Genomic DNA, 14,848 nt, shown 5'->3' with positions numbered 1-14,848 from the left:
AGGGACTTCTGTGGTAGGGAAATACATGATTGTCTTCATAGTTCAAGTAAAGTTTAATTTCTCTTCTATAGATGTCTTAATGGGATATTATTTAGTTTCAAATCTGTGAGTTTGCTTAAATTTGGTGTTGTAGAATCATAGAATGGATTGGGTTGCAAGGTACCATAAAATTCACCCAGCTCCCACCCCCTGCCATTGGACAGGGACACCTGCCACTAGACCAGGTTGCTCCAAGCCCCATCCAGCCTGGCCTTGGACACTGCCAGGGATGGGGCATCCACAGCTGCTCTGGGCAGCCTGTGCCAGCGCCTCACCACCCTCACAGTAAAAAATTTCTTCATACCTAATCTGAATCTACTCTCTTTCAGTAGTTTCCCCCCTTGTCCTGTCACTACCTGCCCTTGTGAAAAGTGACTCTCCAGCTTTGTCAGTCTCTGTAGGTACTGGAAGGCTGCTATAAGGTGCCCCCGGACCCTTCTTTTCTCCAGGCTTGAACGCTCTCAACTCACTCAACCTGACTTCACAGGAGAGATGCTCCAGCCCTCTGGTCATCTTTGTGACCCTCCTCTGGACTCACACCAACAGGTCCGTGTCCTTCTTATGCTGGGGACCCCAGAGCTGAACACAGTACTCCAGGTGGTGTCTCACAAGAGTGGAGTAGAGGGGGAGAATCTCCTCTCTTAACCTGCTGGTCATGCTTCTTTTGATGCAGCCCAGGATACAGTTGGCTTTCTGGGCTGCAGGCACACATTGTTGGCTCATGTTGAGCTTCTCATACAACAGCACCCCAAGGCTTTCTCCTTAAGCCTGCTCTCAAGCCGTTCTCTGCCCATCCTTTATTTATGCTTGGGATTGCTCTGGCCCATGTGTAGAACCTTGCAGTTGGCCTTGTTGAACTTCATGAGGTTTGCACGGGCCCAAATCTCAAGCCTGTTAAGGCCCCTCTGAATGGCATCCCTTCCCTCCAGCGTGTCAACACCACCACACAGCTTGGCGTCGTCAGCAAACTTGCTGAGGTTGCACTCAAGCCCAGTGTCCATATGGCTGACAAAGATGTAAAACACTTCCAGTCCCAGTATGGAACCCTGAGGAACACCACTTGTCACTGGCCTTCACTTAGACATCAAGCCATTGACTGCAGCTCTTTGAGTGATCCAGTTGATTCCTTATCCATGGAGTGTCGCACCCATCAAATCCATGTCTCTCCAGTTTAAAGACAAGGATGTCATGTGGGACAGTGTCAGATGCTTTGCACAAGTCCAGGTAAATGATGTCAGTTACTCTTCCCTCATCCACCAGTGCTGTAACACGGTTGTAGAAGGCTACCACATTTGTCAGGCACAATTTGTCCTTAGTGAAGCCATGCTGGCTGTCACCAAGTCACCTTCTTATTTTCCATGTGCCTCAGCATAGTTTCCAGGAGGATCTGCTCCATGATCTTGCTGGGCACAGAGGTGAGACTGACTGGCCTGTAGTTTCCAGGGTCTTCCTTAATTCCAGTTTTAAAAATGGGAATTACATTTCTCCTTTTCCAGTCAGTGGGAGTTTTACTGGGCTGCCACAGCTTCTCACATGTGGTGGATAGTGGCTTAGCCACTTCATCTGCCAGTTCCCTCAGGGCCCGCGGATGCATCTCATCAGGTCCCGTGGACTCATGTACCTTCAGTACTCCATCAGCTCCTCATCCATGGCCAGGCAGAGCTCCATGCACTCCAGCTGGTCACTGACCTAGAGAGCGACATCTCCCCTGCCTGTCCTTCCTAAAGAGCTTGTATCCTTCCATCCCAACACTCCAGTCATAGGAGCCATCCCACCATCTCTCCCTGGTGCCAATAAGATCCTGGCCCCACAGGTGTGTGCGCTTCCATAACTCCTCCTGTTTATTCCCTGTGCTACTTGTGTTTCAGTAGAGGCATTTAAGTTGGGCCCCGGATGAAGCTGATTTACTGCCTGGAGTGGCTGGAATTCCTTTGTGCGGCTCTTCAGGTGCTCTCCTGTTAACGTGCAATCTCTGTCCAGGCTCTGGGCATCTCTTGCTGGCACTGGCATCAAACTGATAGAAGTGGGACAAATTGAGGTTCCCCTTTCCCAGCAACTTCAGTTCAAAACCCTAATAATAGACTCCAGTGAGATTTTCGATAGTTTTTCTGTATTTTCAAAAAAAAACACCCCAAAACCACCAAACACTAGCTATCTGAATGCTCTTCTATAAAAGTTAAGAAAACATTGTCCTCACCAGCCATGGAGACTGAAGAGTTGTACCACTCTCTTTTTTTCAAAAAAAATCTGAAAAAAGGATGACAGAACCCAGTAGCTCCTTCAATTAAGGACAAGGTTAGCAATCTCAGGGAGAACAAAGTCAAGGGAAAACCATGTTAATATTGCTATATAATTTGATTTTAGTTGGATGAAGAAAAGCACTCCTCCCTGTTAGGAGTTTTCCATTCCAGAGACCTTTCTGTTAAAAGTTAAGAAAACTAAAATTCCATTAGACGTCATATATTTGTGTCATCTGACTTTGTGAACAAATAAACAAAAGTTCCCTAAAATACACTGAATGGGCAAAAACAGTAAGTCCCAAATAAACCATTTCAGACAATGGTTTTTGCTCAAGAGTTTGGAGAAATCTCCAACACTAATATGCCTATTAACGTGCCTATCAGAGAGTGTAATGATAGGTAGATTTTTTTTTTCAGTTATAATAAAGTTATATGGAGAAAGAACTTAAACCCAGTTATGTACATTTTGGTATTATTTTCATTGTTTCTGTAGTTGCGCTTGTTACTAGAGATACGGAAGCATAGACTGTAGCAAGGATGCGGGTCTCCTGTGCAAAGATGCTCTTACTTTACGGATCAGTCCTTTCCTGAAAGGAAATAGCACTGGCTTTGGTAGAAGTTTTTAATGTTGGACTTCAAATTTGTTACAGACATCCTGACTCTGTTCATGCAAATCATGTATTTTTGCATACTGTGACACTCAAAGATAGCTGTCGGGTGAGCCTTATTCTTGTACGTTTGTTTGCAGTATTTGTTGATATAACAGCAGAGGAAATTATGATCTCAGGGTTGTTTTGGTTTTAGTCCTTGTTACATCAAAAAACAGAGTAGGATATGGTCCTTTAAGTCATTGTCCCTCAAAATCAAAACCCTAGGCAACTTTCAGTGCAGCTGCACTGTTGGCAGGAAAAGAGGTTTATTTCAGTTGCTGTTCTGACAGCTATTCCTGTGTGTCAGAGCAATAAAATAGACGTAGATCTAATTCTGACCTGGACTGGAGGGGGTGCTTGTGCAGTCCCAGAGCTGTAGCCACGTTAGAGGACAGATTTGCTGATTGACAGAGGGCAACAGTCTCCTGAGCTGCTTTCTTGTCCTTACTACATCAGACACACGGGATGACCTGCAGGGCAAGAAGAGTATCTGGGTTGCTTCTGCAGAGATCTCAGACTCTTTGAATGGAGGAGAAAAACATTTTTCTGTCCTTAGAGGCATTCCCAGCTAGGTGGCTTTTATACCTTTTTGTAATTAAAATACGAGGAATAAATGCTTCTTCCCACAAAGACCACTGAGTCTGCTGTGATAATCTGATCCTGAAGCCAGGTCTGACCCTAGGGTTCCAGACTGTACCCTCCAGCTTCATCAGTGTGACTGATGTCAATGTTAACTCACGAGTAATTGTGTAAAATTTTCATGAACTTTGTAACTAATAGCAGTATTTTTTTATATCAGTGTGAATGGGAACAGCTTCTTGTTCAGGGCTGTACATTGCATTTGAATGGTTCTAGAGGGATGTGTTCAGAATGAATTTTCCAGTCAGTGAAATAGTCAGTAATAGCAATTCTAGCTTGTTGTCCAAACTGCTGAAAATCTAGGATTGTTTTGGTTAGCTTTCCCAAGTATGTGAATGCATCTTGTCTGGGGGATGTTGATGAAGACTTTCAGTGTTTTTAAGCATAATTTACATTATTTGTGCTTTCATTGATTTTATTGTTTTATTATTTTTTACAGCCTTTTAAGGGTATATTTTGATTAACCTTTATGGATATTGTTATGACACTAATACAAGTCTCAAAGTGAAAAGTATTGTCGCTTGACAACTTGATCCGGTTTGACTTGACCAAAAAACATTACTTGGGTAGTGTCTTTTCACTGTGCTAAACCTTTATACCTGTATCCCATGTTGCTTGGCAAGCAGTGGCCAGCACTGACACTTTCTTGCTTCCCCTTATGAAGTACACCGAATTCAGAAGGTCCATAAATTTGTCCAGAAATATTTTTATTGATCATTAGCCTAAACAGCTTTTATATAGATGGGTATTTGTTTGTTTAAGGCTTGTAAGGAGCAGCGTTGCACACTACTGTGACATGAAGGATGGCTTACATAAATTGAATTCCAGTTCCCAATGAAAAGTTCTTCAGGTGTACATCTTTTTTCGTTTTTCATTCCCTGTACGAGGTACTTGCTTCATTAATAAATTCACTTGATGGACTAGCCCTAGGAATTGGTGAGAACAGTTTCAGCCAAGAGCCTGTTTGGATCCCCTTTAGGGGTGACAGTAATGTGAGTAGTGAAAGAAGCAGGGGATTATGAAAGCACCAAGGATAGTTTCATGACTAAAACGTTTAGAAGCTACCATAGGGTATGAATTATTTTCTTGTATTTATAGGCCCTATGATGGCAGATTAGCCACCTACCCATACCTTGGAAAAAGTGGTCTTAATTTTCTAGCTACCCTACGTGTGGCTTTACTTGCAAAAGAATTAGGCATTCAGTGTTACAAGAGAAAGAAGTGAGACCATTTGAACACCTGTAGTGTTGTGTAAAACTAGGTACTTTAAGATGAAATGCTAATGGCTTTGGAACTTAAATACTCAAGATTAAGATAACTTTAGTGTTAGAAATTGCTCTCTACAGTTCCCTATTTATGATAAACCCTCTATAGAGATAACTTTGAAGATTTTACTGTAAGTATTAATGAATTTCTTATGCTGTGGTGATGAGCATGGCAGTTGAAGTCAGTAGGAAGTTAATAATTCACAGAAGTTTTTTAGTGATGTGCAATAAATAAGGCACAGGCTAATCAATTTATGAAGAGAGGAGGAAAAATAATACTGATTAACTGACTGCTAAGTTTGTCGTTTTCGCCTGAGTAAGGTAGAGTCCTGGTTAAAATGTTAAGTGTGGATGTTGTTAAAGGTTATTTTATAATGCATGTATGTAAGTAGGTTAATTATGATTGCACATGGAACACTGATTGTGATACTGCCCAACTACAGAGTGCTTTAGAGAGGAGACAATATTATTCTGGTGTTTTCCATTTATAACTTCCTAGACTTAAATCAGTTATCTTTATAGATTACTTTTTAGTATCGGTTATATTGATACAGCGATCCCCTCGTGGTTAGAATTACCTTCACTTTGCTCTTTTCTTTCTGCAACATAGATTTCTCCATTTCAGTCAAAAATAGAACTGCTGGCACTAGTATCCTTAATTACATTGGGTAGTCAATAAAGCAGTCATGGTAGACACTTTTCCAGTGGGTATTGCTTGCTGACAGCATTTATTTGTGACTTGGGAATCAGCTTAAACTTCAGGTCTTCTCCAGTCATTACTGGCTCCATTTGTGCTCTCTTAATTCTGATTTCCCCCATTGTCACGGCTTACACCTTATGTTTACCTTTCTTGATTCTTCATTGCAGTCTGCCTAGCTCCAGCTCAAGTGTCCTGTCCAGGTATGGTGGTGGTCTCTCCTTCTGGGTCGTCTGCCGTTATAATTGAGAGTGCCAGGCAAAGATGCCGTACTTTTCGTGCTAACTGGCGCATCAAAAATGGCTAGTTAAGCAAATTGTAAAGCATGATCTGTGTAGACAGATGTGTTGACAGAATGTATCTGTGTACTTGTTGAAGTAATATACACATGGAAATTTATCAGAAGCTTATTGCTTGTCTGCATTTGGATAGATTCGTGCAAGAGTGATATTAAAAGGTAGAAACTGATACTGAGGTGTCCTGTCACATTTCAGTTACCTATTTGTATGTATAAGGTGCTACTGTTTTTTTGTTGAAAGATTGTAACAAAGAGTATTTTCTTCTAACCTTGTTTCAGAAGTTTAGGTCATTTCTTCTGAAGATTCCCCAAATATACTAGGGACTAGTATATTTGAGGATATTCATGAGAAGGTAAACTTAATTTCAGCAAAAAAATCAGCAGCTGGAAACAGGAACTTACAAGGCCAAGTAATGGGAAACAGGGCTTGCAGCTTTGTCAGTACTGTGTTTCAGCTTGGTGCAGGGTTTTTGTAATGTTATTTTAAAATATTCTTAAATCTGATCTTATTTACAGTAATAGAATAATTGTGTACCATTAAAATTATGCTATTTTTATTCTTACTATGAAGGACTGTGATGCTTTAAAGTTGGAATTTCAGGCATATATTCGGTTTAGTTTAAATTTTAAATGTAGCTTTTTGTTTCTCTGTAGGATCAGTGTCTCAGTACTCACTAATGGTTTAGTTGGAGAACAGTTACAGGCAAAGATAAAAATGTAGACTAGATTGCACAAGTGTGAGATTACTAAGGATTTTTGCTTACAGTAACATTGTAAGAACTATAATCTTGGCAGTGTTTGTCTAAACATATTTGAAATTGGTTACACCCATCTTTTGGCTATGTAATGCAGGGCTTTAGTTCTTAGGACTGAATTATATTTACTGGGCTGATGCAGCCAATATCCCTATTGCTCTGTCATCTGTTTCAAATGACTTGTTACCTATGTGTTCATTCTTACACACTGATTGCTGCCTTTTGATATTCATGGTCCTTCACCATGAAATGCTGTTTCTTCTGCAGACAAGGAAATATTTTGCAGTTGCAGTAGATGTCTCAGCAACCGACTTCCAGGTATCGAGAATGAAGTATTGCTTTGAACAATCAGGTCTTAATGCTGAAATGTTTGCTAGTTTGTTCGAAGGTTACAACGCAATACTGCCCTATTAGGAAGACAAGTAAAACAAAACGCTTCAGTAAAGCATTTAAAATTCATTTTTCTAGAGTAGAAATCATAATGGTTTTTTGTGAATACTTCAATTATAAAGTGTAGTCTGTACTGGAGAAAAACAGGTCCATCTGGGCGAGTATCCTGTTATGCATAAACAAAGGGTAAGTAAGGAAGAGAGGTTATTAAGTAGGACGATAGCAAGTGAAGCCTCGCTAGAGCACACTCCCAGCCTCCCAAAATGTACAGCATGTGCAGTTCCTGAGCTGTAAGTGAGGTCATTGTGTTTAACAGACATATTTTTTTTTGTGAATGCTTATTGTTTTTTGAACCGTGTGTAACCTTTTAGTATCCATAACATTTAATGACAAGAATTATCATGACTTAAATTTACACTGTGTAAAGAGCCACTTCTGATGATTTTGCACCCGTCGTAGAATAATTTAATTTTGTATCTGTTAGGCAGTGACAGTCTTTCATCCTTGTATTGTTCAGAGTACTACAACTAGAGTACCTAACACAGCAGTGTATTCAAAATATCGTTAGCTTTCATGAAGTTTCCAGTGTCTGATGGAATTGTCCATATACTGTCTATATAACTAATAAGTGTGCAGTTTCCTATCAAATTTAGTGCACTTTTTTTGGTAATCATTGCTACTGTATCCTGTTCTCAACCAGTTTTGCTATGCAGAATTTCAGCATAGCTTTGATCAAAGGCATTGGTTTAGTCTAAAGACTACTTTAAAATAAAATATGTATCTGGGTTGATGATTCGTCACAGTTGAGACAGGACTGTTTGAAAAGAACTACGTTATTAAGTTCAACAGAAATGGTGATGAGCTTTTAACTACAAATGTGCTTCCAAGCCATGTGGCAATGATTGCTCTGTATAATACATTTTTAAAAAAATTATTTCAGATAGCTTAATTGAATCTGTTTGTTGTCAGGCTTTATCATTTGTGGGAGGTTTGGGTTTTTTTTTCTAGCTCTGGTTGTTAACCTACTTGTCTGTTTTATAAATAAAAACAGTTTTTCTCCTTTATTGACAGTCTACCTATGTAAACTGAAACATAGTCTTTGACTAAGAACTTTTTCTAATAGTTTATACCCTCTTGAAGGTTTTCATAAGGAATTTCCAATTAGAGCAGGAGGGCTAAGTGGTGTAAATGTTATGATAAGCAGATGGGAGATTTAAAAGGCAGTATAATATAAAAAGAATGAGGAGATTTGATAGTGAATAGCATGCTTGCTGTCAAACATTAATTTAATTTACTTGTTAAAAGCTGGAACCTAGGCTGGTGATTTTTGATACTCCCTTTCCTTTCTTAAAAGGAATGGGAAAATGTCATTTGATTGACCTAGTTTATCTTTTAGTTTTAAACTGGGTTAAATTAAAAATACAAATGTTAATTTCCTTCAAAGGTGCAGAATAAACTTTTAATTATTAAAACACTTATTTGGTAAATAGATGTCTTTACATTTTCAGCAAGTTATCATTCTAGATGTAATTTGTAATCTTCATATTTTCAATGAATAAAGTTTAATAGAGATGCTGTATCACTTCTTCCATTGACTTGGAGAACAGTAAGTAGATGTAAGTTTTATGTGAAGAATGTGTTGTGATTACTTACAGCTGTGGTAAGATAATCTTATTGTAGGTATCACTATATAAGAGAACACTTCGTTGAAATAAGTGTTTACTTTTTTATTAAGTAAATCTGTAGCACATTAAATCTTTCTAATTTCTTCTATTTGAGTTACATTAATTACTTTAAACTGGGTTGACAGCTTGGCTCATTCATTTTAGCATCTGCGATGGTATGCTTTTGACTTAGCTTTGTAGATATCTGTTTTGTCATTTTCAGATGCAGTTTTGACTTACCTCAGTCCTCTTTGTTAAGTTTTCATCAGTTGTGGTGCCTTTTCTCAAGTGTAGTTTGCCTAATGGGGCATTGTGGTCTTAGTGTTTACGTGTTACTCTTGGCTTTCACAACCTCGCTGCATTCTTGTTAACGTTGCAGATTATGCTCAAGTCCACTGCAGTCTGCTTACAGTACATTTGCTCTCCTTGCATAATTTCACTAAATGATGTATAAAGAGGAGAGAAATGCCAGCTGTTTGGTACTGAGATGAATGCAGACTGGTTGATTTTTATTTTCTTTACCTTCTCTTTTAGTGAATATAGAGTGGTAATAAATTAATGAAATTATTGCTTTGGCTTCCTTTTTCTTAAAAGAGAGATTTGGAATACTTTTTAAAGGCTTTTCTAAGTATCAACCATTGCTTTGCTGTGGACAGTGCTTTTAATCATATTTTTGTCCAGTTTCAAGTAGGCCATATTATGTGAAGAAGTTTTCCACAGAAGATTTTACCTAGTTTTCAATTTTTGTTTTGTTCTGTATTTTGTGACATTTTAAATAGCTATTGGTTTTGGTTTTTTCCTGTGCAAGTATGTAGTATGTGATTGTTTATTGGAAAGTTAAGGTTAAGTTTTGTAGAAATACTACTTTCAGGTTTATTACTTATCAATAACTTCTAAATTGTTCATTTTGCATTTTTTGTTTACAATTCTAAATGTACACTGTTGAATTTCCAAGATACAAGTTTTATTGAGATAATCTAAGGTTAAATAAGAAGCAAAGCTTCCTTAAATTAAAACTTTCACTTGGTGCTGTACAGAGGACCCGAACTTAAAACCAAATGAGGTAGTTCTTTTTTTTGCAGTAAAATGTAACGACAGACATGCAAATCACTTGCTGTATTCTGTGTATGTTTGCCACGTTGTTTATTGGTTGTGATAGTGAAAATGCATTAATGTAGCAATTATCTTGATAATAAGCGGTCAAATGTTAGAAGCTTTCTGACAACTTGACATACGGCTTTGGCATTAACTAGCTGCTTGTTCATTTTGAAGAACCTTACCTCCCATTAGGTTTGCCTAGTTGCACGAAGCAGAGCCTCAGACTATGTAAATCTGGAGCCTGTCACTTCCTGTGATTGCTGGATTCAGTAAATACTGTTGAGAATGCCGTATTTTCAGAGCCTTTTTGTAGTCTTCTCACGGTGTTTGCTGAGCAGGAACTGTAGCTAAAAATAACTAAAATGAATTTCTCTGTCTCTCTTTCTTCCTCGCTGCAGGATGACGTAGCTTTGCCAAGGATTTATCAGCTAAGCAGAAAATGAGCTTAACATCCTGGTTTTTGGTGAGCAGTGGAGGCACCCGCCATAGGCTGCCACGAGAAATGATTTTTGTTGGAAGAGATGACTGTGAGCTGATGTTACAGGTAATTAATTGCATCAGCCTTCCATGTGCAACTGCTCAAATCATGAATTTAATTGCACCAGTTTCAGATTCCTTTTGAAAATTAAATTCCCCAGATGTTGGAGGAACGATTGTTTTGATTAATCTTTCGTGTTCATAGAAAAAAGTTAGTTTAAATGTATTGCCATCAGTCATACAGTTGCCATCGAAGTGCAAAGGATCACATTTCCGTCATATAAAGTACAAACAGAATGCAAAAATAGAAGGTGACATAGATTTTGCAGTATGATCAGTAGATTCTGTGCTCCGTAAAATGTCATAATGCTAAGTGCACTGGATGCTTTTGAAAAGAGCTTGCTTTTTTTCTGCAATTTGTAATCCAATTTAGCCACGTGATTTGATGTAACTCTATCCCCATATCCTGATCGTACTGTACAAAGGCAAATGAAGTTAGTGGAGAAGAGTATTTCTCTATTTCTAAGGAAGTTGGATGACTCAGTCTCAGTAACGGTTTCAGTGGAACTGAAAATACAAGTCTTAGTCAAAATAGTTTGATACTTTGGTAGCTTCCTCAACTTTGAGGATCCCAATGTGGAACTCTTAAAGGTGTGTAACTGTATTGCTATGTAGCCATACCGCATGCACTTTGTAATATCAAAGCTGTAGTCTTCTGAGCTGCTTCTTTCTAGTACATAAAATTTTTGAATGCATAATGGTAGTATTTTAGGCATTTGTTCTTGAAATCTTTGTTTAGTGTAGAGCTCTTAAGAAGATTGAACTTCAAAACTAATATTCTCAACCCTTTCTACCATCAATAAAATATTTGCTTTTGGATTTTTTGTTCCCAGGAATTGTGTGTGCAGCCAATAATGGCGAAATTAGAATCTCACTTGCAAAGGAAGTGCCTAGAAACTTATCTTTATGTGTTTTACTGAGAATGTAATACCTCTAGAAAACTGTGTTTAGCTCACGAACTCAGAAGGCACCCAAAGGTTTTATTGCTGATGGAAATACTTAGTCCTGTTAGAAAGTAATTGAAAATACTCTTTTAAAGACAGGCAGTATGATATCTTGATGATTTGTGGAAGTATTAAAAAACAAACAAAAAAAAACCCCAAACACACATAGAAAGACCCCAACACCAAAAACCAAACAAAAAAAACCAAACAAAAAGGGAAACTACAAAACCCCACCCTGTTGGTTCCAGGCCAGAAGATTATAATAAAAAAATGCTTTTATTTTACTACTAGCTTGTTGTAATGGCTTATTGTTTCTCAAAAGAGGGAGCCTTTTCTTCCTTCTCTCTCCCTTATGCTTTCTCCTGTCCATGGTTGATCAGTCCTTAGAGTGAAGCTGAATACCCAAGCATTTATTAGTTTGGCTTACAAAACTTCAGTCATCATTGCCTTTGAAAGCAGCTGCCTCTGATTAATATTGTGAATAAATTCCACTTACGTACAAATGTTATTTGTTATGTATTGACTTCAGAGTTAGTAAAAAGAATCAAGAGGTGATTTTCAAGAATATTCTCTTTAGCCTGCTGTTATGTTTGGTCTACATGCCAGCATGATTGTACCAGCACATACAGCTTCAGGAGAAGGAACCCACCAAAAGAGAAGCAAATAATGTGTTCTTGTTCTGTATGTGTAGCTCTTTGTGTAGGACCTCCCTTTCCACTCTTGACAACTTGGTGGTTCTTTTACTGCAAAGCATGTGGACAATGCATGATAAAGAAGGCAGAATTTAATGCTTTATTCATAATCTCTCGACAGAAAACATGTTATAAAGGCCTCATTAAAAAGCATTTCAACTGTGTTGCATGTTTGATGGAATTTGACCTCAGATCTGTACCTAACACTGTTCTTCTAAGAGGTTTTGTTCATGTCTGGGAATACAGATTTGCTTTAAATGTATTATTTTGTAAATATGCTCAAACATAGAGTGCAGGCTTTGTATTTAGCTGGCTGCTCCAATGCATCACCCTGCTTCTGGATAAATACCACATTTTCCCTTCTTTCACCATTATGTTAAGAAAACTTCTTGAATCTTGATAAGGAAATCATCTCCAAGGAAAAAAAAAATACATTATTCATAATACCAGATTTATTTTTAAATAAGACTATTCTCATTTTCTGTATTCTGAACATTTTCTTAGTCTGGATTGAAATTAAGCGTCTTTGTCTAAAATAATGCCAGTAACAAATTTATTTTAACTGAGGGTGGAGTTTTCCTCTTATATTTGTACAGCTGTTAGCATAGTTATTTTGTGATTTTTATTATTTATGCAGTCATATATAAATCTTTGTACTGGGTCTGGCTGAGTTGGAGTTAATTTTCTTTATAGAAGCCCTATGGTACTATGCTTTGGATTTGTGATCAAAACACTGTTGATAACACTCCAGTATTTTAGCTGTAGCTGAACAGTGTGTGCACAGTTTTAAGGCACTCTCTCAGTCTGCTCCTCCTACACACACATGACTGTGGGGATGCACAATAAGTTGAGAGGCAACACAACTGGGGCAGCTGACTAAAACTGACCAAAGGGATATTCCGTGCCATATAATGTCATGCTCAGCAATAAAAACTGAGGGAGGGGGCTTTGGTGAAGGTAACCACTGCTCATAAACTGGTGGGCATTGGTCTCCTTGTGGGAGGTGGCGATTGCCTTTGCATCACTTGATTTGTTTTATTTCTTATTCCTCTTTCCTTCGCTGTTTAGACTATCTTTAACTTGACCCATGAGTTTTCTTGCTTTTGCTCTTCCTCTTCTATCTGCCATCCCACTGGGGCAAGGGGGAGTGAGCGAGCAGCTGTGTGGTGCTTGACTGCTGGCCGGGACACCACAGTCTTGAATGCATGTGGTTAAGGGGAGAGAGAGGGAAAGGTGAAGTTGGTGATATTAAATTAAACATCAGTGATACTGTGGTGAACTGGAAAAAAAAAAATCTTTGCATAAGTTATGGCTTGATCTGACGTACAATCACATTTGGGAAAACATTAAGAAAATAATTCTTCTTTTAAGATTCTGCTATGGGCACCTGGGACCAGAGTTGGGTAAGGTTAGGGACTGAGTTTTCTCATATGTGAGACTAACATTTTAATATAATTTCAATAAATATGTCATGTAGAAAGAAAATAATAACACTCCTTTAAGAAATAGCCATTAATGCTATCTTAATCTACCTTATTTTATATAATTTTTGTATATCTATTTTAGTCACGAAGTGTGGACAAGCAACATGCTGTCCTTAACTATGATGCCTCTACAGATGAACACTTGGTGAAGGATTTGGGCAGCTTGAATGGGGTAAGTTAACATCAGAAGTGGATAGCTACCCATAGTCTTTTTATGTTGGCTTTGGGGTTTTGTTTGAGCAAAGAGGGTATGACTTAACAAGTGTACATTAATACCTCTTTAATGCAAGATCGGAAATTGGAAATTCAAAAGGAGAATGTATTTTTTCTGGGAGTTTTCTACTGCATGTTATTTAAAGGGCTGCAGTAAATGCCAATAATAAGAGGGCCTTAGCAGTAGGAAAAAACTCAAATGAATAAAAAGAAATATGCTACTCTTCTGTATTTCAGAAATGTAGGAAAAAATCTAGAGTATATTATTAAAAAAAAGGTATTTCAATCTCTAAAATATCTGGTTAAGAAATAGATTTTTGTTTCATATTCTATTCTTTCTCCCTTTTTCATACAGAAAAGAATGTTAAACTATTCCATATATGATAAAGTATGCAATAACGGTGTTATATGTAAACCTGTTTAATTCAATATTTGCATTAGCAATAATACGTGTCAAGTTATTACAAACTATTATAGGAAAAATGCAAAGTTATGAGCAAAATAAGAGTTTCATATGACATTTTAAGTTTTAAGGCTTTTCTAGGAATTGTGTAGACGGTATTACCAGTAAGCCTCACCTTTCATTAAGTGTTCTTAATAACATAAAAGATTATTAAAAACAGTAACTTTGTCATATTTTTATAGCCTTTTAGATATTTCTTTATGATCTGTTCATACACACTAGTTACAGTTCTTGTTTTATATAACTTTGAATATTTGACTGTGTCATGGGTGCATACAGAATAAAATCATAAGTCCATCTGTGATTGCTTATTTGAATCAGTATTTAGAAAGCTACTGGTAGTGAACAGCTTTTCAAATGTTTAGAGAAAAAAAGAAGATGAAGAAATCTCAAGTTACTGCCTGTTAGCATTGAGTTAGGTTTTTGTGTTTGATCTTCAAGTGCATTTCAAAAGAAAATGTCTGTTAGTCCGTCTGTATTAGGTTTTCTGTATTTTAAGGTAACTAACTTCGCCTTCTAAAGAGTCAGAGTCTCAAGTCTGTATGAAGCCATTGTAACCTGAAGGGTTATATCCTTTGAACAGTTGTAGACATGTAAGAACTTTACTCCTTAAATATTTAATATACCTCTGTATATTGAAAGTCAATGCACTGTTTTCAAGTCAGTGATCAAAAATTAACTCAGCGCATAGTAATTTTTTGCTGAGCCATTTATTTTTATTCCCTAATTCTATGTTACTCCTGTAGTCAATAGGCATACTTTCAGATTTTCATTGCCTTG

At 37.6% G+C, this 14,848-nt stretch overlaps 1 protein-coding gene across 6 annotated transcripts in view; it reads left to right on the top strand.

Moving 5' to 3' along the window:
- The window catches only part of CEP170 (centrosomal protein 170), a 102,570-nt gene that overhangs the window by 15,241 nt on the left and 72,481 nt on the right, over positions 1 to 14,848 (top strand). For all 6 annotated transcript variants that reach the window (XM_080390462.1, XM_080390461.1, XM_080390459.1 and 3 more), the window contains exons 2-3: positions 10,134 to 10,279; positions 13,475 to 13,564. In XM_080390462.1, the coding sequence (XP_080246588.1) occupies positions 10,175 to 10,279; positions 13,475 to 13,564 (195 nt within the window). In that variant the 5' untranslated portion in view covers positions 10,134 to 10,174. The remainder of the gene's footprint in view (positions 1 to 10,133; positions 10,280 to 13,474; positions 13,565 to 14,848) is intronic.

This window comes from Falco punctatus, assembly GCF_963210335.1.
Source record: "Falco punctatus genome assembly, chromosome: 5".
NCBI classification, from domain to species: Eukaryota; Metazoa; Chordata; class Aves; order Falconiformes; family Falconidae; genus Falco; species Falco punctatus.
Note: the sequence above shows the minus strand (reverse complement) of the source record. Positions and strands in the feature narration are given on the sequence as shown.